General features: G+C 43.2%; 1 protein-coding gene across 1 annotated transcript in view; it reads left to right on the top strand.

The window, feature by feature from the left end:
* The window catches only part of UBE2E3 (ubiquitin conjugating enzyme E2 E3), a 58,652-nt gene extending 54,453 nt beyond the window's left edge, over positions 1 to 4,199 (top strand). The window contains exons 5-6 of the mRNA XM_056349843.1: positions 1,397 to 1,544; positions 2,626 to 4,199. Of these exons, the coding sequence (XP_056205818.1) occupies positions 1,397 to 1,544; positions 2,626 to 2,723 (246 nt within the window). The 3' untranslated portion in view covers positions 2,724 to 4,199. The remainder of the gene's footprint in view (positions 1 to 1,396; positions 1,545 to 2,625) is intronic.
* Positions 4,200 to 23,340: the final 19,141 nt, after the last annotated feature.

The raw sequence follows: 23,340 nt of genomic DNA, 5'->3' as shown, positions 1-23,340 counted from the left end.
TATATTATTTATTTTCACATGGTTTTTAGCAAAATAACAGAAAGCTAAAGTAAATTTAGATAGACAACTGGAGTATTATATTGTGACTTCAAATTGGGTAATACTGTGATGATTTCTGTTATTGTAAATTGTCAATCTGTCTACTACTGGTAAGATAAACAACCTTCTTTGATAATATTTGTAAGCAGAAGTTCTTATTATTAAATGAAACTAACCTTAAACTAAAATTTAATTTCCTTGTTTGGAAATAGTATGGACGTGTAAGAAATTACAATTTCTAACCGATATCAAAGAAGTTAAAGGTTGTTCCTTTCTCCCCTCCCTTAATGCCAAATTACAACTGTTGACCAAGTCACCAGAAAGGACGCTGCTGACATTTGCAAAGACCGATACGTTCTGTTTCTACAACTTACGGCTCTTGTGGCTATAATGTTGTTACCATAAATCAGACACGTTTTTCAATTCCCAGAAGGATTACAGCATAAAGTGTAATAAACTCTATGTATTTCACGCTTCTCTGAAACCCACAAAATTTAATACTCTCTGAGTTAAGATTGTTAAAATGAAGTGCTACAGAGTTTTAGACCAATTCCTCCTGAAAATCTTGTAGAATTTTTTTAGAGCGTGATCATTTTTGAATTTTCAGTAGTTTCAGAAAACATCTTGGATTTTTTCCCCTGCTTCAGTAAGAAAAAGAAAAATTTCCTCATCTCCTTGTCTTTATATAATTAAAGCACTTAGAAATGTCTCTAACCTCTTATTTGTGCAGAATAATGCTTACATGCTCTACTGATACTACTCTGAAATAATTTAAAAACAAGGATGGTGTTAGTGTGATAGCACTGTTTTGGCTGTATATTATGTCCTGCCTAATGAAGGGTAAGGCAAAGATTTCATTGTTAATTTTAACAAGAATAATACAATACTCTGATTTCAAATATTGATTTTCACGGTCTGTATTTAGGATTTCGAAATAAAGGAGGAGATCAACTAGTATTGCACATGCAGCCAAATTCTGTCTACTTCTTCACCATCAGAAATGGTAGTAAAGTTACATTTGTCATTAGATCGTTCTTGACATGCTTGATATGTTCATTAAATAGCACATAGCATTACAAGGTAGGTCCTAATTTTTGTGGGTAACAGATAGGGCCTCTGTGAAAGCAGTTTGTGTACCAAGGATCTCCATGGTAGGTTTCTTACAGGTAGCCATGGCTACAGTAAATACACACTTTTCTGTGAAATAATTGTGTTTCAGAAAATGAGCAGAGGAGCTGACTCCACAGAAGCTCTGCAGAACCGGGAGCACCCCAGACACTGCTGCTGCTTAGAGTCAAGGGGCAGCATTGCTGGGCAACACTGAATGACCTTTCTGTCTCTTATGCTGTGATTCCAGGTTACTTTCCGTACCAGAATTTATCACTGCAACATCAACAGTCAGGGAGTCATCTGTCTGGATATCCTGAAAGACAACTGGAGCCCTGCTTTGACTATTTCAAAGGTTCTGCTGTCTATTTGTTCTCTTCTGACAGACTGCAACCCAGGTAAGGAGCTGATTGTTTTCTGAGCATCCACTGTTAGTCGTGTGACTTAGTTGCCATGGAATGTAATTGTATATTTGATTCTATGCAGATTAAATAAAAGTTACTGTTTTTTTAAATTTGGTATGAAACACGCCTGCTTGGGTGCAGTCCCCCAGTTAATGGCACTTTTCACTCCTGTGGCACAACAGAAAGCAAATAGCATTAAGCCCATTTTTCCCCCAAGATATGGTGGAAAAAATAAGCTGATATTATTGAAGGTCTGTATTGCAGGAGCTCCAGCTAATGAGCAGTCAATCTAGGAAAGCAGCAAAGTTCTTTTGAGTTATAAACTCACAAATCCTGCAGATCAGAAGGGGCCGCAGGAAGTCCCTTCTCTTAAGGCAGCAATTGAAACATTTAATCTTGCAGATGTGGGTGGGACAGTGTTCAGAGAGATTTTTCCATTTTTCTGAGTTTCTTGTTCCTGTTGGAAGGGGAGGAACTCCACTGGAAGCAGCAGTTTTTCCACAACAACTGGGTGACTAGTGTCGTTAGGAAATGAATGCTAGTTGCCTGCGGGTGGTCAGGGCGGGAACTGAGCAGTAGCAATAAGATAACCGTTCATTTACGAAATACTGGTAATGATCAGGGAGAAATGGATTAGCCGCTACGATGTAAAAGTTTGGTGACTCTTGAGGCAGACTGAATCCCCTCGGTGTATGTCCTACAGTCCTGATACTCTAATGTACATGAGTCTTGTCCAGCACTGTGACAGGGGTGTGCCAGACGGCGCTCACTGAGCATCCCCTGCGCCCAGCGGCCCTTCCAAAGGGGTGCAAGCAGGGCACCTGGCTGGTGCAAGATTTGTTAATATGCATATGACCATGACAGATTTTTCCATTTCTCTTTTTCTGTTCATTGTGCCTTGTGTACTTTCTCTTGGAAAGTCTTGTATAAGAGCCCTACTATACCTCACAGCATTTTCTGGCCTAACAAAGACTATTTTGAAATAGGTCCCGTGTTTTAAATCATGTGTGTGTTTTTGTTTGGTTTGGTTTTATTCTGGTATGGCATCTAATGCATCTTCTCCTGCCTTTTGCAGCTGACCCTCTGGTTGGAAGCATAGCCACTCAGTACCTGACCAACAGAGCAGAACATGACAGGATAGCCAGACAGTGGACCAAGAGATATGCAACATAAATGACAAACTACTTGTGCAGTGTGAAGGTGCAGAAGGCAACTTTGCAGTGTGCAACAAATCTTTATAGCCTTTACAATACGGACTTCTGTGTATATGTTATACTGATTCTACTCTGCTTTTATCCTTTTGAAGACTGGGATACTGCCCCCCAAAAAGGTAAATGCTATCAAGAGTAGAAATTTGTAGCTGTAGATTAGTTATGTTTAAAATGCCTACTTGCAAGTCTTGCTTCTTTGGGATATCAAAATGTATTTTGTGATGTACTAAGGATACTGTTCCTGAAGTCAACCAAATATTATAGTGCATTTTAGCCTAATTCATTATCTGTATGAAGTTATTAAAGGTAGCTGTAGATTACTAGGAATTATGTCATTTGTATTAAACCCAGATCTATTTCCAATATGTGGTACATGCTGTTGTGAAAACTGTTTTAACTTTTACCTTTGTCAGTTTGTAATGAAAGGATTTCCTTTTTCCCTTTGTAGCTCAGAGAGCACCCAGTGTATCATCTCAAACACAATAAACATGTTCCCCAAGGAGTAGTTTCTTTGTTTTCCTATTTTAAATTAATATTTGAATAAATTTAATTATAGTAACAAGGCAGGGCCAATGTATCACAGATCCCTGTGGATAACCTTTAAATTAATATACATAAGCAAAGGCTTGCTATTAAATGTTTAATGCACACCTGTGGATTGTTTAAGTTTTCCCTGTTTTGTTTTTAACAGAACAAATGTCATTTCTACAGTTTCCTTAAATTTAATACTGTTCGGCTCTTTCTCAAGTCGGAATGAGAGCATTGCACATGCTTGCTCCAGAAGTTAATGTAGCTGGTTGCTTCAGGGCTGGTCCTGCTTTCATAACAGACTGCCTGAATCTTGCTACAAAAATTTTTTTTGCAGGACAAGGGCCAAGTTAGAGATAGTCTGGTGCTTTTGTTTCTAAGTAAAGCAAGTCGGACTTGCTGATCTAGAGAACTACAGTTATCCATTGAAAATGGTCTTCCAAAGCATGATTGAACACTGTATCATCTGTCCAGAAAAGAGAGGAGTAGAATAAATCTAATCAGATTTTTATGACATAAAAACGGTTGTGGGGGAAATGAACCTTTGTTAGTGAATAATAAATCTGTAAAACTTTTAGACTATGTTTCCCCCCCTTCACTTTCTGGCTTGGAAATTTTGTAACATCTGTAAGTAACAAAGATACAGCTTTATAGTACATACAGTTTAAAAAGTAGAGTCACTAATAGTTTTATAATTTAAGCTTTTATAGGTTGCCAGTCACAATATTGATTATAAAAAAAAAAAAAAAAGAGACTTGAACCCTTTAAATGATTTTTAAAAATACACTTAATTTTAAACTTTACAGTCCCCCTTACTACCTGGTGTTTTTGGAGATAATGTAGCACTTCCATCAGTAAGATGCTCATTTAATATATGAAAACTGAATGTTGTTTAAATATTAAAGCAATAGAAAAAATGTTAAAGATTTAGATCTAAAGTTAGCCATCACTATATAGGTCCCTGTTTTTTGTATCACATAACCTTTGACCATGAATTGTCCACCCTACTTTAAATATTTCTACAGATTCCTGAAGGTGGCTTGAAGAACTGTGTATCCCAAATATCTTAACCTAGAAGCCAGTCTCTCTTGGTAGCTACAAGATAGCTTTAGAGTTCAGGTTATAAAGTGCAAAAGGGAATGAGAAACAGGGGATCTGGCAGATGAATATGCCTAAGTCAGGTAACAAATGCCAGGAGATGAAGTGCTGGAAATCACTGCTGAAGGTGACCAGAGTTTCTCATTATGTCATTGGACGTGTGAGAAATAGCACAGATTGGCAAAGAAACAAGGGGCTATCACGTCTGGGCTGGACACCTAAAGTCTGCTCACTGATGACCATTAGTGCACTCGTGGTGACACGGTGCTCGTACACCACTCCAGTGACTTTCCAGTGAAGAGCAAACTATGTATTTCACACATTAACTGTGTTGCCTACAGAATTTACAGATATTTATCATAAAATATTATGGTATAAAAATACAGGTTTTAATCCTAATTTTAATGTATTTTTGGTTTGTATTGTACCTACAACTTCAGATACCTAGGTGTACAAGTGGGATGCCTTGTTAGTGTTGCCCCATCTTGCCTTCCTTGCAATTGGATCCTTTACACTGAATTCCCATCTTTTTTTTTTTTTTTCTTTTTTTTTTTTTTTTTTTTGGTCGGTTTGTCATGATTCTGTTCTTTTTTAATGTAGTTTCTTTGTGTGTAAATTTTATATTTACTGAAGTAAAGGTTGTTTTTGTGTAAACATTTAAACTTTAAAAAAAAAAAAGAAAAGAAGCTAATTTTGTTTCTCAAGTTCTCTCTGCTAAACCATGCAGTAGAAAGAAATTTGTATTGTTAAATAAATCAATTAGTTGTTAAATGAGAATGTGTGTCTGTTTTCATGGGGAGGGGAGAAATCTGTGCTGGAAATACATGCAAAATACCAATTGCAATGAGCATCTGGTGTTTTCAAACTATTTCCTTCCTGGCTGTGCTGGGGTGAATACTGGACACTATCAAAGCACAGCACTGATCCTATTTTACAGTTTTAATTTTCAGTTCCGTCTTCTTATCACCAATCACTGGGCTCTGTATTTGAGAAAAAGTGAATTGAAATAACATTTATGTGAAAAGACGATCTAAAGATACCTCTTATTCCCTCTTCCTCTCTATTTCGGATGGGCTTTTCTTGTTCTGTGGGATCTGAGTGGGGAACACATGCAGCTGGCTGGGAAGGTGCCTGAACCAGGCTGCCTGATCTCTGGACACAGGGAGCACTCACATGGGAACCAGCTGTGACACTGCTGAGGAACAGAGAGGGCCAAACCAAATGAGCAAACACGGTCACATCTCTGCTTTTCAGCTGAGGTCGTTGTCTATATTCAGAGCAAACGCTTTGTCGTATCAAATGAGAAGGGAGGGATGAATATAAATGTATTAAATAAAATATATTAATTACAATGGAAAGGTAAATATGTAAGCCTTGTTATTTCTTTACTAACATGTTCTTGGTGAGCTGCCTTACGTTCTGTGATGTCTTAGCGATGTGTGGGTGCCTTATGTGGAGACAGTCTCACTGATCAGTGTTGACTAGTGATCATTTTAAGTCTATAGCCAGGAAGGGAAGAGAGTCCTACGGGGCTACAGAGCAAGACAGCCCGGTAAGGAAAGCAGGAACTGAACCAGGGCTCTTTTGTGCTCTGCTCCCTCCCTGCCTCTTGGTGGGGAAACTGCTACACTTGGCTGCACGCCGGTTCCTGTTCTGTACCAGCTTATCTGTGGCCATGAGTACTGCAGAAAGTGAAACCAAGCCTCTCCCTTCCTTTACTTTCATGTGTGGGAACCAGATCTGTGGCCTCACAGCAGTGTCCCCAGTTGCCTGCACCACCATGGGAAAGCTGCAAGGCTTGGGCCACGGGGCTTTACACCAGCTGGGGCAGCCGCAGCTGCCCCTTTGCCACTGCTGCCACAGCTTCCCCATGGCCCTGCCTGGGTCACCACAGCGCTGTAGGGGAGAAAGCTGGAGACCACAGCAGCTTCTATATTGATCTTACAGTCTTCTGCCACTGGAGTCTCATCTGCATGGGTGCAGCCAGCAAAGGAAGGACTCCGGACTCCAGTCTGAAGGGTGAATTTCGTCTTTCCTGCATTTTCTTCAGCAAAACTCAGCATTAGATATTTGTGTGAAAGAAGGAAGGCCTGTGCAGGCATTCTGAACTAAAACATCTTCAAAGGACGGTGACAGTAGTGTGACTAAAATGAGATTTGTTTCAGCCATAAACCACCATTGTATTTCTGCAGCCCGCGCTATAGTCAGGGAAATAGATGCATTTGAGAATTCAGCGCTGCTTTGTGTGCGGTATCCCTTCAGCCTTTTCATGGTGTCACCGCTTGCGTTTGTACCGCATGGTAACTTTCAAGGCTGAGCCACCACTCCCTTTCACTCACTAACCACCTCAGCTGAAAGCGGCTGGAGAGGATCCCAAGACAACAGGAGAGATCGTGTAATAGAGCACGTGTTTTAAAGGGAGAAGTGAGACAACAACACGGCTGCTTGTACTGCTGCCTGACCTTGCTGATGTCAATGATAATTAGACACGTTCAACTGTAGCTTAGGTAGAAGAGCAGATAAAGCACTTGGAAGATAATTGATGGAATGTTTGCAGCATATAGGAGCTTTTGCTTTTTATTCCTTAAAGAGGGAAACCTGCTTCAGCTTGTCTTCTCTCACCTCTCTGTGCGCATTGTGTCTCTGGAGTGCAGCTGTGAGTACCTCTGTTGGTGGGTTGAACAGAAAGCATCCAACATGCTAGCAACAATTTGGGGTGATCCTTAAAAATAAAACCTGCCAGGAATAGATAGAATAAGAAGTATAGTATGAAAAATATACATATCTCGTCCCCTCGTAGGGATGTAAGATGTGGTGGGACCACGCGCGTGGATAATAAATGCATACAGTTGTCTGTCATTGGTACTGCTCTTCTGCAGGTAATGTGTGGACAGCCCTGTCTGTTTACATAGTGTTTCCAAGTATTGGGAAGCATTTTGTAGCTTTGCTGTCCAAGATAAGCACCTCTTTGAACCACCCTAAATTGTTACTGTCCACAACATCTTTTGATAGTGAATGCTACCGTTTAATTATGGACTGTGTGAAAAAAGGCTTTTTTGTTATGTGATTATGTTGTGTGACTTTGTTTTATGTCTCCTAGTTTTGTACTGTGAGAAATAATGAATAGTTTCATTTGTTCTCCTCCTTGATCCCATTTATAATTTTATGTACCATCATTATTATCAGCCCCTAGTAACCTCTTTTTTCAGGCTGGAAATTTTATTTATGTAATCCACATTTATTTAATCTCTCCCAGTACTCATCCCAGTAGATGCTCTGAGTATCCCGGTCACCCTTGTCTGTACATTTTGTAATTCTGCTCCAGCTAATTTAGAGGAATGAGAGCGTGTGTGATCTGTATGCAAAAGGTGAACTCACAATTCATCTGGAATAATGTTCTCTGGTTTGGTCTGCTTGCCTAGTAATTCGTAATACTCTGCCTTTTTGACCGTTGCTTATTGCTTAGCTAATGTCTTCATTAAGCTGTGTTTGGAGATGCTGGGGTCTCTTTTCTGAGCAATAGCTAATTTAACCTTTTACGTAGTCTAACACATTTGTCTTTCCCAATATCCGCTGCATTGTCTCTATCATCACCAAATTAATCTGTGATCTTATCTCCCAGTTCTCAGTATCATGAAATCCTTTATGACTCTTGGCAGTCAGTTTTAGTTTAGTCTGCCTTGAATACTGACTCTGTGTGTGTGCTGCATGCACCAGGGGCGGGAGGTAACAGCAAAAGTAATAGCAAAGTGCACTGGACAGGTCTGTCTGCCAAGAAGTGATGGGTCCCAGAGGACAAATTATCATCTGGCTTCTGAATGGCACAAATGAAAGCAGCTGCCAACTGTTTTCACCAGTCTGGGCTTTGTCTCCCTCTACAGAACAAATGTCAGGTCATTATTTAAAGAGGAGCTCAGCGTGGGTAAATTTTCCAGAGTGCTGAATGAGCTGTCATCCTGGAGATCAATTTTCTGGGATATCATATAGATAGACAGGGGTGAATCACAATCGTGTGGGAGACCATTCCCCTGAACATAGCAATTGGATGTACCTCTGAAGGGTACGGTTGGCTTGAAAATCTACAGTCTAGCATTTGTTCACAGAGCCAGGCAGCCATAGTGAGGCTGGAAATGCAGAGGTGACTAATGGAAGCAGAATGAAGCTGTTAAAGTCCAGCAGGGTGTGATGGCATTTCTTACACCGAGGAAGACAGTTTCTTACAAGTGTAGAGGTCTATGGTTTTGTTTATGCATTCCAGCACTTCAAATCTGCATACATTGTGAGAATGAGCTGGGACCACCTTGACTGCACGCTAATAAAGAGGTTACCAGTACTTACAGTTTCTAATTTATAGGCGGTGGAATTAAAGTGACAAATTATTTTAAACTTGTCAGTTTCTGAAGGGAAATATTAATACGCTCTATGCTTTTCTGCCATTGCCTGGGTTTTGCCGTTAGCTGAGAAGCTAATGTGCTCTCTTTTCACTGCTGGAATGATTAGTTATTGTGTACAAGCAACATTTTTCATTCTATTCACTTCTGAGTGTTGTTGTTTCCAGCTGATTTTTTTCATAGGTATGGATTTAATGAAGAACTCAAAACATTAAGGTATCATTTAAGCTTTCCTCATTGATTTAGTCGATATTTTACTGTGAAATGGCCCAAATTATATTTCTTAAAGAGAGTAAGAATTAAATTACACAGTAGTTCTTCTGGAAGACTATGCTGTTTAATAGCAGGATGTTACCTAGTTCAGTGCCTTATATATTTTATATAGGTAAATCATGGACTAAAAAGGAAAATTTTATGGCAATTTTCCTTTGCCTACTGTGATATTTGATCCAAGCACTCATAAACTAGCAGACGGAATAAATGAAAAAGGTGAAGTACCATGAATTTTCGTTGGATTGAGGGAGAAGGAAAATAGAAACCATCACATATATAAAAAACATTAAATGTCTGAACTTTGCATTAAAGAAAGCCTAAAGTCAGGTCAAACCAAACCGAATGCTGGCCTTTCTGGTGGAAATAAAATAGCCAAATACCAAGCCAAGGAAATAGACAAATAAAACACTGGAGAAGTTTTCACTTGAGCGGGCTTTTTGAAACCCAGCTGTAGCGGCAGTGGTCCCTACTGAGCCACGCGTATCCCAGCTATGTGCGGGCGCCTGCCCTTTGGCAGAGGGCAGCATCCCAGGCTTAGCCGCTCCTGCAGCCTCTGGAAAGCCTCCCCAGCAGCGCGGGTGGGTGGCCGCGCTTCTCCAGCCCCGCGGAGGTGCTTACAACGAGCCGCGGAGCTCCCGCAGAGCGGCGAGGGCGCCCGGAGCGCCGGGCGGTGCCGGGGCCCCGCGGCTGCGGGGCGGGCCGCTCCCCGCTAGGTGTCGCTGCCGCACCGGGTACGGCCGCGGCCCGCCCCGGGGGCCCGGCGGGGGAGCTGGGGCGCCCGGCGGCCCCGCCGGAGCTCGGGCACAGCCGGCAGGACGGGGCTGCGCGCAGCCTGCCGTGCCTCCCGGGGGGCAGCGGGGGCGAGAACCGCGGGGCCGGCTGCCGTGGGCCTCCGGGGGGGGGGGGGGGGGGGCAGCGGGGGTGAGAAGCGCGGACTCGCGGGGCTCGGCAGCGCGGCGGGTGCGGGGCTGGGCGGCTGCGCCGGCCCCTCGCCCGGCAGCGCACCGGGGGCTGCAGCGAGCGGGCACCCTCACGCCGGCAGTGCCGGAGGGCGACATCCCGGAGCGGCCCCTGCTCGTGGGGTGCTAGCACGGTGACCTGCCGCCTCGCTCTGCTCGACCGCCGCTACGCTGCACCCTGCGGACAGACAATTCGCTTCAGAGTATGTTTTTACCCCCGAACTGGTAAAAATAAGAAGCTGCAGCAGGTTATCTGAAATAGCTGCTGCCAGCCCCCTGCTCCATCTCTCCCGAGTTCATTAAGCTCCCTTAAGCTCCACAAAATTAAACATCGCTTGCATAAGGCCAACAGCCCTGGAGGAACGTGAAGCACCGTGCACCGGTCAGTTCCTCTCAGCCTACTTGTTCATCCTCTCGGTCTCTTTTTTTTTTCTCAAGAGTCACCATGTATTTAGAACAGTGGTGCTGCGCTTAGATGCCACTGCTTCCAAAAAAGAGGCAGTTAAAGAAAATAAATATGCAAGACGAGAGATTATCAACAAAGTTAAATATCTGCAGATGGGTAGCTTTAGTCCAGATGGACTAAAATATCATGTTCAGATTCGATTTTCTTTATGAGATTATATATTAGGCTGCTGGCATCAGAAAGTTATTTTTACGATTCTTATAAGCCATATTCATTCACAAGTCCCACTCTGAAGGGTGGCCTTGCAGTCAGCTGGTTTTCCTTCAGTAACGGAGGATTCTGCTGGTGCTGCCTCCTTTTCCCCTCTGCGCGCTCTGTTCCGCTGTTCAGGTCTCGCAGGAGTTGATCCAGACCCGTGGTAGCTGTGGGGGGCTGCTGCTCTGTAAGCCAGCAAGACTTTTCCTGGCTCTTGACTTGCATTTTGCCACTTGAAGGGTGACCTCAGCTAAACACTGTAGATCAGGTAAAGCTGACAGAGGTTACTCTTGACTTTCTCAGTCTTCCAGCTTTGGTGACACACTTGCCTACTCAGCTGCAGTGCGCTAACGCTGTTCCTTTCACCCCTCCAGCAGCAGTTCCCCAGTGTAACAAATGGACTTGTGCTGGTCTGGCACTGTCTGCTTAAAAGTGATGTATGGATAAATATTTCAAATTTACCAAATTGCTAATGATTTTCAAAGGCTTTAATTAAGTGATTAAAGCAGCCATTGATTTTTCAGGCCTCAACCTGCGCTGTAATTCAGACGCTCCGCAAAGGAAGTCACGCACAATGGTATTTGGCCATCATTCAAAGTGAGGCCTGAGCAATTATTATTGCAAACGTAAGGTATTGTGTTTGCCTTATTAACTTACATTAGGAACCTGTAGTGAAGCTGTGAAATAGCAGTCGTCTTAAGATGTTTCCTGTGGTAGGGTTTTTATTAAAGACATTTAAAGAGCCATAAACTGCAAAGGGGGATGGCTCATGCAGATTGCTGAGATTTATGCTTTAAATGTGTTGTAGGTTTGCAAATGTGCTGGAAATCCTACAAAAACTACTGCCAAGTCCCACAGACTGCATTGGGAGGAACCAATACTTCCTGGCTGTGGACTTTTTAAACATTTCATAATTTCAGTGGTCAGCAGTGGTGCTTGGAAAGCTGGTTAAAAATAAACAGGCTTTTTCCAGTCAGGCCAGAATTCAGGTTGGGACTTTAGCACAAGGCAGCATCATGAGGATATCCTGCGGTGCTAAGCCCCCACCCCAGGCACTGTATGACCCATCTGCCCCATCTATCACAGTGATACTCCCTGTAGGCAGTTGCTGCTTCACGAGGAACGTTCTTGCTCACTCTCTCAGGATGGTGGACTTTCTAGCTGCTGGTCAGTCTGGCTGGCCTTTGGAAACCTTCAAACTTCCATTTAGAAGGGGAACTACAAAGAGAGGAGGTATGTTTCATGACCCAACCCAATTTATTTGTATAACAGCAGTCATCCAGACCTGAGGAACTTTTATCACATGGTAAAATAAAAATGTTCCCAAAACAAGAATCAACTGAGAATCCTATCTGAGAGAAATTTGAAAGTGTAGTGACAAGGCAGTCCTTGGTATTCAACCCCCAGCTCTTCAGAAGGGAGAAAGTGAGGTCTCTGCAGTGCCCTGAGACTCAAGAATCTGGGAAACATGAAGCTCTGGAGAAGGGAAGGTTTAAAAGTCTCCAAAGCTGTTAACTGCTCCAACCTGCTAGAGCTGACTTTGTGAGGATCTGGCTGTCTCTTGCAATCTAAGAGTTAAGATTTTTCTGGGTTTATTGCAGAAAACTGAGGGAGTTAACTTAGTTCTTTTCAGGTCTTGTCCTCATTTTATTTTTCTGCCTTAAGTTTACAGTAGTTCTCGCTTTCCTGCTTTTGTTGCCATATAAATACTGCCATTTTTTGCCATTGTTACGGACACATTGGGAAAGTGGCTTTGGGATCTGTTCTGCTGGTTTAAGAACAACCAAGTTACTGTAGCAAGTGCCAAGCAGGCTGCAAGCACCAGATGAGTACACCTTCCTTGTGGTGTTTATAATGTGCACAGTACAAAAGATTTTTCTCTCAAGGCCATCCTTCCAAACCTTGCCACTATTTTCTTTTCCTTCCACTTTAAGGGTTTTGAAAGAAGAGGTAATTTCCTTCAATTTGTTATTATGAAAAAGCGACTAATGTGAATCTAGGGGTTCAGTCTTGAATTAATGTAAGGTTAACACTCATGGCAGCTGAGTGATGGGCGAGCAGAAGTGGCTCTGGCTTACGCTGCCTTGCAGAAGGTCCCTAGAGGCCATCACACTGGCAAGAATTATTGCCTGAAGGGCAATTACATTGGCAAGCATCAGCTGGAGCACTGTGCACCCTACTTTCTCACCTCATCATGCCAATTCATGCCGCCAGCTTTGTTCTGACACCCATCTTCTATCACAGGAGCAGGTGGCAGGGAGCCAGCAACTCTCAGTGTGGGGTCTCTGCTCCTCAGAGAGCCAGTAACTGAGGGCCAGGTCAGCCTGCCACTGTGCCTGCAAAAATCCAACACAATGCAAAGGGCAGAAATAAAGCCTGACTGAATAAAATCCAAAAATTTGGGCCAGTCCAAAGGACTTCTCTTGTGAACAAGAGGAGCAAGACAGTGGGAGTGAAGAGAATAAAACTGATGTGCTGGAGCTAGGCCTGACTGGTGGCAAATGAACAGATGGACGGCTCTACTCATCCTCTTCCTAGAGAGAGGGATCATAATTTGACTATGAGACAAAAGACATGGATGGGAAGGTGCAGATTTCCCCATCTTGGCTGCTGTGCCTGCTGCTTTCTGAGGTGGCTGTGATCCCACTGGGCCTTCATTGCTCTTATCCTGTTAGGGTTAGGAACGGGGTTGGGAGACAGACAGCGCCTGGCATTAGGTTGAAGTGCTGCTAGATGGAGGCCACTGAGGGACAGGCTGCACTGCCAAAAGACTCATCCCCCGATGAGTTTCTCAGTGTCTGGCAGTCCCAGGCTCAGCATCAGACCCAGACAAGGACTAGGGTTAGGGATGAAGCTGGTTCTGGAACTGTAGGACTATTGCTCTTTTTATTTAATGAAATAATAAACAGTGGGAAGACTGGAAGCCCAAGACTGAGCAGCTACAGAAAGCACCCATAAATGAGAATGCAGCCCTACTCCCTGCAGACAAAATGCTTCTTTTGCAAAGCAATGCTGTATAGGGCCCAAAATATACTTCTGTTCAGCATCCATACTGGAGCTCCAGAAACCAAGACACATTTGGAAAAAGAAAATTAAAAAAGAACTACATGAAAATGTAGAAGCCTGTTAACAGTACACTAGGAGCACATTCAAAGGGATGAAATATTTTAAGCAGACTGGGAAGTATCTAAAGAAAGCATTTCTGTTGAGAAAGCATATAGGGTCTCAGAGCAAAGCTCTTCTCAAGAAAGATTTTTCACAATATGAAAAAAGAAGCTAGCAACATGATAAGGGAAACTATTAAAAGCAAGCAAGCAATAGAGGGCTGAATTCTAAGGGGACAAAGTTTGCTGCTGATTTATAGTTATTCAAAGTGGTTAAGAGCAAAGCCAACTGTGAAGAACTATCAAAATAACTTACAGTGACCAGGATTTAATACAGCCAACAGTGTTCAATACAGTTAAATGTAAAGTAATAATCAGGAGGAAAAGAGTCAGACTTTTTGTACACTATAGGATTTGAGCTGCTGCTTGCCATTCAAGAGTGGTGTCTGGGCCTGATTGCTCACTGTCTCTTCCAATGTCAGGATGAAGCAAGGACAGCTCACTTTCAAAACAAACTAAAGACAATAAATATTCCTTAAAGCACTGAGGAAGCATGTTAGGGAACTCCTTTCCTCAACATTATTTTGGGAATGCTGGAAGTCTATGTTGGATTAGAAAAGGTAAAATAACAACAAGAACAAAATATTCCCTGAGACCTCCCTCTGGTTATGACAGCTTTGAACCAGAGACTGGTGTTTTTTCAGCAAAAGTATTCATGTGAGCTGTGACTACATACCTGACAGCTGCCATCAACTCCTGCTATACGCTCTCCCAGTTTAACTCAGTGCAAAACTTGCAAGTGGAACAGTGAGATATATTGGACCCAAGACCTGAGATTCATGTCACTTAGGCTTTTATTGCAAGCCTGGGAATTACAGTTCTTTGTTTATTTCTCTGACTTCCTCAAAAGACGCAACAGAGAAAGAAGGATTTTTAATCCTATTTTCTCCAGTCTATTGAAGGTAAGGGTGGGCCTTAGCCTGTATGTTAACCTCAACAAGGCAGCCTTTGAAATCAAGTCATATTGTGATAACAGATTAACATTGTGAACAATTGGGTTATAAATGTGGAAATTTCATCTTAAATATTCCCCTTCAGATTCTTCCAAGAAACCTGTAGGTGGATCACTATCGTTATGCTATGCTAACTTCAATGTGTACTTCAATCAGTTCCTTATTTTCATCTTTTACAAAGTCATAATTACATTCAACCCACTTACAAATTGGTGCCAAGGGTCTGATATATCTCAGGCTATACTGAAACCAGTACTCCAAGGTACTGATCTGTATATCCTCCACTTCAGTATTTCTCAGAAGCTGCCAAAAAAAGACACAGTGAAGAACAAGAAATAGATTACATGCTGGGCTGATTCAAATGGTAGCTCAAGTGTTTCAGGACAGAAGCTGTTACATAGGTGGTAATGGCACTAACAAAGAAATCAAGTTAATCATAATGTTCCTCAACACCAGAGACGTGTCCACATATAGAGCACTCTTAGCTCCCTATAGAAATAGGGACAGCAGTGGATTACCTCTTCTCCATCTTATAGTGAAACCCAGCTCCCATCTTTTGCCTGAATTCAGTTACACACTCCTCCTTGCCCCTTCTTTCCACACTAGAGAGCATCCTGCACTGTGACTCAAATTACACACTGCCATGTGCCAAAACCACACAAAACTAAGGCATCCCATCCCTCATAAATTGCCAGGTAAGTCCTTGTGCTAATTTGAGCTCCTGGTGCTTCCAGAAATGTCTTATGTCAAATGCTACCTATCCTTTCCCATTCTGCTCTTCTGAGTGCAACAGCTGACAATGACCAGCATGAAAGCAGAGAAAAAGAGTATTTCCTGGGAGAAGAGCTGCCAGCAGAGAAAAATGTCTCCCAAAATCTGTGGATTTCCAGAACATGCCTCAGGACTCTTTCTAGTAGCTGAAATCAGAGGGTTGCAGTAGCAATTGAAAATGAACTAACAAGACAATTAGCCAAATCCATGGAGTCTCAAACCAGCACAGAAACACTTCATGTAATGAACACACAACACATAGTTTCATAGTGAATCTAAAATCTGACAAATAACAGCAATACCATTTAGAATTGAAGGGGCATGTATTTTGAAGTTGTATGTGGTATGGGTGTAAACCAGAAACATGTGCCGCCAAGCAAGGAAAGTAAAAACAATAGCCTCAGTAAAAAGCACCTTCCCAAACGCCAGGTCAGCATGATAGATATGAAGTCATGATTCCTGACATCTAGTTCCAGGCATGGCTGTTTGGCCCAGCCTCTGAAAAGGGAAATGAAAAAGAGGAAAAGATCTTTCAGTGGGGGAAGTTGCCAGTAGTTGCAGGCTGATGCCGAGTGACTCAGAGGCAGCAGTTGCAGCAAGCAGGCTCTGGTTCCCAAAAAAACGAGTTCCCAAGAGGCCGAGAGCTGAAAAGTATGTCATGGCTTCAGTGGCCCTGTGGGAAACATGAAGAGCAGAGCTTTTAAACATTTCTCCTCTCTGCACAAGAGGGTATAGACAGCTCCAGCCTCACTGTGCCTGGCCTTGACACTGGCTGGAACTCACCAGCCCTGGCGCAGGTGCCACACGGCAAGGTGGGCTTGCTCCTCTGAGTTCCTACCATCTCTATGGGTAGGAACAAACAAGCCCTGCCAAGGGACTTACTGCAGAAAGCAGAGCCACTCTGTGGCCCTGAACACTTTCTCATCGCACTCTGCAGTCTGATGGTACCTTTGACTGAGGTTTCTTTCTTTCTTTCTTTCTTTCAATTTAGTGACCCTATGTTTTAAAATAACAAGGATATGTGTTTTTCGAGTTTTTTGAATTTTCCATCCCATCTGTGTTCTCCCCATTGCTGTCATCAAATCATCCCATGCTTTATTTCCCATTGTCTCTTACTTCTGAACTGTACTTTATCCTTCCAGGCAGGAGTACCTTGCAGTGCCAGTATCAGGCTTTTGTCTCAAGAATATAGTTATTACAGTGTGTGATATGTGAGAAATGTGTCAGGAGGCTAATTCTGCACTTCACTTCTTGACAGACAGTGAATGCACAATTTTAACCAAATTTGAAACCCTTTATGTGGGCAAAACTTCTGTCAACATCAGAACGAGCTCTGCTGAAGTCACCTTCTCCACACAGGGCTCCTTTTTACGGTGATTTACCAATATCAGAGTTTAGTCTGCATCCCTAAATATTGACACGGCACTTACTGACAATTTGCTTGCTCTCTACTTCTTTCCTAAATGCCTTAAGCATTAAGAAATGAATGCTCCTTTTTGGAGGAACTCCATCTTTGCTGGAATTATAGGAAAAAAAAAAAAGTGGCAAGAACAGAAAAAAGGGATGTTTTTGTTTTTACACATATGTAAAGCGAATAGCCCAGATGTCTTCCATGAATGATTCAAACATCACCAGCCTAATTTTTCAGTTGGCCCTAAACCAGCTGCACTGAAACCAACAGATAACACACTGGTGCAGATGTAGGGAATCAGACCCAACCCTAAAGAAAAAAACATGTCAGAAATCACATTGTTGAATCATTATAAGAAGCCCCACCAGTTCCACTCTGCCCCATACATTCAGACAGCTACTACTGTGCTCTGAGGGCTAAGGACTGTACCTGCTGGCACTTGTATTTTCCAGCCCTCTAACAGCTAAGAAATTAACTACAGGCCAAGCCAGCTCATTAAACCAGCAGACAAGGAATATAGAGGAAAAAGATCTAGTTCTGTGCAGCTGCATTACACTACATCAGCTCAGTTTGGGGTCAAACAGGTGCCAGAGCTCATGCACAGGCATGGGTGAGACTGCATAGCCGTGAGCAGAGATAGAGATGCAGAGACAGGGAGGCTGGGAAGATGGTTGCCCTTCTCAGTGGCAGCAAAATGAGCTGCCCTCTTTCTGCCAAGTGCTTAGCTACTTGCTTAAATCTACATCAGTCCTAAATTAGTGCCTGTAAACTCTTTTGGATGGAGACTATCTTCAGACTTGACGGTGCTCTGCACTCGACGATAAATTGCAGCAGACTTCTTTCCCTTTTGCATTTGATTACAAATAACCTTGTAAATCTGGCACAGGTAGATCTTCCTAACTAGTTGCCAGGAATGTCATATTAAATATTACATTATCTCCACTCCCTTAGCAGATAAATCCATTATCTCCTGTCGGTGGCTAGTCAATTTTCCTCTCTACTGAATGTTTCCATTTCATGATAGAGCAACACATGCAGACCAGGCATTTCTAGGGCTTTATTTATTACCTGTCTGTGGTGCTTGAACTCTCATCATTTAGACTATGTGACTCATAAATGCTCTTAAGATACACACTGAAATAAGCCATTTTTCTCTCCAAATACAAACCCTGTTATATTTCATTATTTCCATATTCATAATGTTTAGCATTTATTCTTATTCAGACACAGAGTGATGCCAACAGTGCTTACTACTGACTACAGAAATTGTGTGCATTTTTCTTTCCAGTCTTCAGTGGACTTATATGCAAACACAGCTACATTTTTTCTTTAGGCTGTGAATGCATCGAACATTATCCTATGTAATACCCATAGCCTAGAGAATGACTAGCAGCACTGCCTCCCATCTTTTTTAACCTAATTTATGACTCTTTCACTTAAAAGTGGACTTGAACCTTTACATGCAGTACATGTACAGGCACAATTTCACACTTTGTGGGTCTAAAGTATTTTCAGTGCCCATTCCCCTCATCACTTCTTAGCTATTGGGGACAGAGATCAGTAGTACATGATACAGCTACTTGTGGTTCACATGTTCACTGTTTTTTTTCCTGTTTGCCTGGGGACCACAATGCCAGGCACTCCAGCCTCCAGTACACACTGCCAGGTGCTGTAGTGAAATACACAGAGGTGCTCAGCACTGGGATATGAAGGAGAAGGTTTCCTGTGAACACGTTATTACAATTTAGTTAGGCTTTTCACAAAAAAATGACACTCAGGTCCTCTCTGTTCAGTTTGGGAAGGATAGTTCTGTAGGAGCTGAGGAGATGGGAATGGGAGCACACAGAAATTAACAGCCATTAAGGACTGTGCAAATAGATGTCAGTGCATTTTCAGACTCTGGGAGGACTTGAAGACCAAGTCATGTGGATAGGAAAGGTCAAATAATGAAGGACCATCTGGACCTTTGCCTAGGATTTTCAGCACAGGCTTTCCCAAAGTTAACATTATCATGTATTTTTTCCTCAGTTCTGCAAAATCTAGCCCCAAATGATTGGTCTTACCTGAGGTCCTGCTCCAACCTATTTTTCCAGGTCCATTCATACCAGCTAATTTGGGGAATGGTTTAGTCAGTTTGGGTTTATGAACTCAAACCTCTGAAAATCCTCCTGAGCATGTCTTCTACCCCAGAGCCAACTCATTGCTAAATATCATGAATCACAGGGACATAACCTTTGGAAAATACTGCTGATGCACAATGCATTTCAAAACAGTATTCAGCATTACGATGTGATTTGTAAAGAACATTGTTATAGTCTTTTGCACTAGAGAAGCATGGCTAAGCAGAAAACCTTACCTAATCCTGTTTTATGCCACATGCCATATTAAATGTATCAACTGCTATCATACAGGATCCAGATGTAAACAAACATGTTGTTGGCTTTAACTGTATACTTATTATTTAACTGTATACATATAAACCCTATGGCCAAACTGTCTTTTCAGTTTTCTCTTCCTCATGCTGCATTAACAGATCAACAGCTGTGAAAGAATGTCTTCAACCGTGCCATAGAATCTTGTTGTTAAAAAACTGTCCAGACATAATGTCCAACAGAAGAGAATTTTAAGCCTTGATTGCTCTCTGCCTCTGCTGCACAAACGTGAACAAAAACCAGGCTTAATATTTCAGAAATTCCTTTCATCCCAAAACAGAATAAGGAGTTGAAATTTTGAAAGTCGCGGAATGGAAAGAACCACACACACTTTGCGAATACCACAGGGAATTTATTCGGACATTATCCTGAGATAAGATCAGAGCACTTCCTTTTGATGTTACCATTTGTATGCGTGCCTTCCAGAGTACCATTACCAGCATCCGAATGAGAAGCCAGAACAGAGCAGCTTCACCTGACTGAAAATACAGAGGGCATTTTCAACAATTTCCATGAAAGATAATATTCATGAACGTCATGTGTTCTTGCAAGAATTGATTACATCAAATCTATATTTCCTCAATGAGGAAAGAAGAATTAAGTTTTCTTCAGAAAGATAAGACAGGGATCAGTTCATTTTGCAGGGATGGTTAGAGGTAAAAGGTTTTGCAGATCTTGTAAACAATGCAAAATCAGACCCATAAACCCCATAGACCCACCATTTTTTTCAGCAAATGTCTGTCACCTTGTACAGTGTTTCCCTTCACCCCTGTTTTGTTCTCATCCACACCTATGTGAAACTAGAGTTACTTCCCCCAAGCTGTTCTGCTTTAGATATTTTATTTTTCTGTGCATGAATGTCTGATTTCCTGTCCTTATGTTTTGCATTTATCCACTTTTATAGAGTCCTCCTTTCAGTCCTGCTTCAATTGCACTTGAGATTTTCACATCCTGCTATTTCAATGAAAGAAAAAATGCCCTTCTCTTATTCTGTTGCACTATTAATGTTGAATTTACAGCTACACTTCGGAGTAAGATGCTTTTCATAGTTCTTTTTAGCCAAAAGGGAGAATACCATTTCAAACTAAGCAGTGGCAGGTCCCGGTCTGCTGCTAGTTTTGGGGAGTGTTAAACTCTGCTAAGGGGAAAAGACCCTCTCCATCTCTACAAAATCAAACATGCAAAAGAATTTTCCTCCTTTGTAGGCTTTTCATGTCCAACCCACATCTTCCCTCATCAGCTATGGCTCACACCGCAATGACCTGTCAGTCACGGTCTCTGCTCTGCCATTCTTTACTGGGTAGATCACAGCCCCAGCAAACAGCTCCAAGCCATCTTCTGAGCTCTCCCTGTGCATGAAGCTCACTGGGGAGATCCTCAAGCACCCCTCACCCTTCAGCTGAGCATTTACGAACATGCTGCTGCCTCCAAGGCAATAACCAGTGCATGTAGAGTTAACAGCTGTCTCTTAACTACTTTGTGCTCTTTTGTTGGATCCTCTTTTCCTGGTGCAGCTCCCATTTTCAATATAACCTCTTTCAGCTCTTGCGGACAGCTTTTTGGGAGAGGTGCCTTTTTAAAAAACTGTATGCATTAATAATATCTGGGACAGCTGCATTCTGGGCCCTGGAGAAGATAAATCTTATAAGGCATTCTTCCTCATCTCTGCTATCTTTGGCTGTCTGAACAAATGCAACTCTGAAGCAGTGAAAACACTGTCACATCTCCCTTCAGATTGAAGTTTTTGGTATCTCTAGCTATGCCATTGATGGTGATTCTCAAAGTATTCTATTCTCACTGGATTTCACAGGAAATAAAGGTACACAGCTCTTTGCAAGTAAGTCCTTGTGCCATTCAGTGACCTACTTGTTTAACTCCTGCCCTTCCATGATGGCAGCACTGTGGCTGTCACACCTGTTTGTACCTATGCAAAAGTCCTGCCCTAACCTAGAGAAAAAAAGATGCAGCACACAAAGGCAAACTATTGACAGCAACTTCTTTGAAAATAAAGCTGTTCTTTGCTCTGTGCATAGGCATCTATGTCACCATTCCTCTCCATTCTAGTAAACAGAGATATTTCTACCTAGTAAATATTTAGGATTGGGGCACACTGGCATTTTTGACAGTCATTAGCGTACCATCAAGAGACTCTATGTATTATCTTAACCAGTATGGATATACAGACTTTGGAAAACACACATCCTGAAGTACATGAAGCAAGAGCAGTGTGGTTTGAAGAACAGACTCTAGACAGAAGTTGCTGTCTGAATTTGCTGTTTGGACTAGTCTGAAAAAAAAGCCCAGACACGCCCCTCCTGAAGACCTGTCTGGAGATTTGCTTCCAGATGACACAATCCAGATTTCTCTGTAGCCCTCCAAGCCCTTTCTGCTCATCATCCTTAGTTTTACAACTAGTCCCCCAAAAGGAAAAATGTAAATGCACTTCGGCATATGTAGGGTCTCCTTCCTACCCCCACCCCAAGCAGCGTCAGTATCACTAGGCTTTTTTAAAGCCAGAAAGAGGAAAAAGCCTCCCCCTCCGCTTCCCCGGAATGCCGCCGCGGTGCTCCTCTCTCCGGTAGCTGCCGCCACCCCCGAGGGGAGGGCAGCGCCCACGTCCCGGGCAGCGGGCAGCGCATGCCGGCGCGGGGCAGCGCCGGGCCGGGCGCCTCCTGGGGTGTCTCCCCCGCGGGTGACGGAGGGCACCCACGGCTGGGACGCCCCGAGGCGGCGGGAGGAGCGCTCAGGGCTCCGGCAGCGCCGCCCCCGCCCGCTAGATGGCGCTGCCGCCACGGCGGGGGCGCGCCGTGCCGCGCGGGGCTGGGCAGGGGCCGGCGGCGGCCGCTCGGGCAGGCCGAGCCGTGGAGGGGGCGCGGGGCCCGGGGCAGGAACGGGGCCCGGGGCCGGAACGGGGCCCGGGGCAGGCGGCGAGGGGGCCGAGCCCTTTCTCTGGACACACGCAAGGCGCTGAGCGTCCCTGCAGCGAGGTGGCTGCGGCCAAAGCCAAGCGCGGCTGCTGCGGTGCCCACCTGCGCGCTGGCACAAACCACCCGCCTTCCTGTGCTGGTGGGGCGGGTCGAGTGGTTTTGTTTTGGTTAGAAATCAGGGAATCGAAAATAATCGTGCCGTTTCATGTTTTGATCTTGCTTCCCTGTACTTCCATATTTTCCTAGGTGTTAAAAGTGCATCCCTATAATCAGGTAGAGAATGTGACTCTCTTTGTAAATTGATTTTGGCTTTCTTTTTAAATTGGTTTGTTGATGGATGATAATTTTTAGTAGATGATAATTTGAGTAGACTCACAGAAACCCAGAATGGCTGAAGCTGGAAGGGGCCTCCAGAGGTGGTCCGGTCCCAGCCCTGGCCCGCGCTGGGCACTGGGTTAGCTGGGGCTGGCTGCTCACCGTCCACCCAGCCAGGTGCTGAGCATCTCCAGGGATGGCAAATCCACCACCTCTTTGTTTGGTCACCCTCACTGGATGAAGATTTCCTTTTATGCTTAAAGGGGGTTTCTTGTGTTGAGGTATTTCAAATAATGTTCCTGAAATATATCACTTCAAATGTCAGAAGAGTGTCGGGTGGAAGAGGACGCTCACACCCTGAAAAGCACAGTCGTGATTCACTCAGTGATACTGAACGATATACGAAAGCTGTGCTCCTGAGAGCTTTTAAAATTGGATGTGGTACATTCATTCAACAGTTCTTTATGTATGTGGGTCAAGTGGAGGATAGTTTCTTTACTGTGTTTTCTAGCCTTTATACAATTCCTGACGCTTCCCAGCAGCTCAAAACTATCTTTAGGTGAGATGCTGTTTCTGCTGTTCATCATGCCGTTACCCTGTCATTCTGTCACTGTGGCTACTAAATAACTTCAACATGCCTGGTACAGTGCTATAAATATGAAGATAGTATTTCATAACACCAGTGTCAAACCCTGT

This window comes from Falco biarmicus, chromosome 8 (assembly GCF_023638135.1).
Source record: "Falco biarmicus isolate bFalBia1 chromosome 8, bFalBia1.pri, whole genome shotgun sequence".
NCBI classification, from domain to species: Eukaryota; Metazoa; Chordata; class Aves; order Falconiformes; family Falconidae; genus Falco; species Falco biarmicus.
Note: the sequence above shows the minus strand (reverse complement) of the source record. Positions and strands in the feature narration are given on the sequence as shown.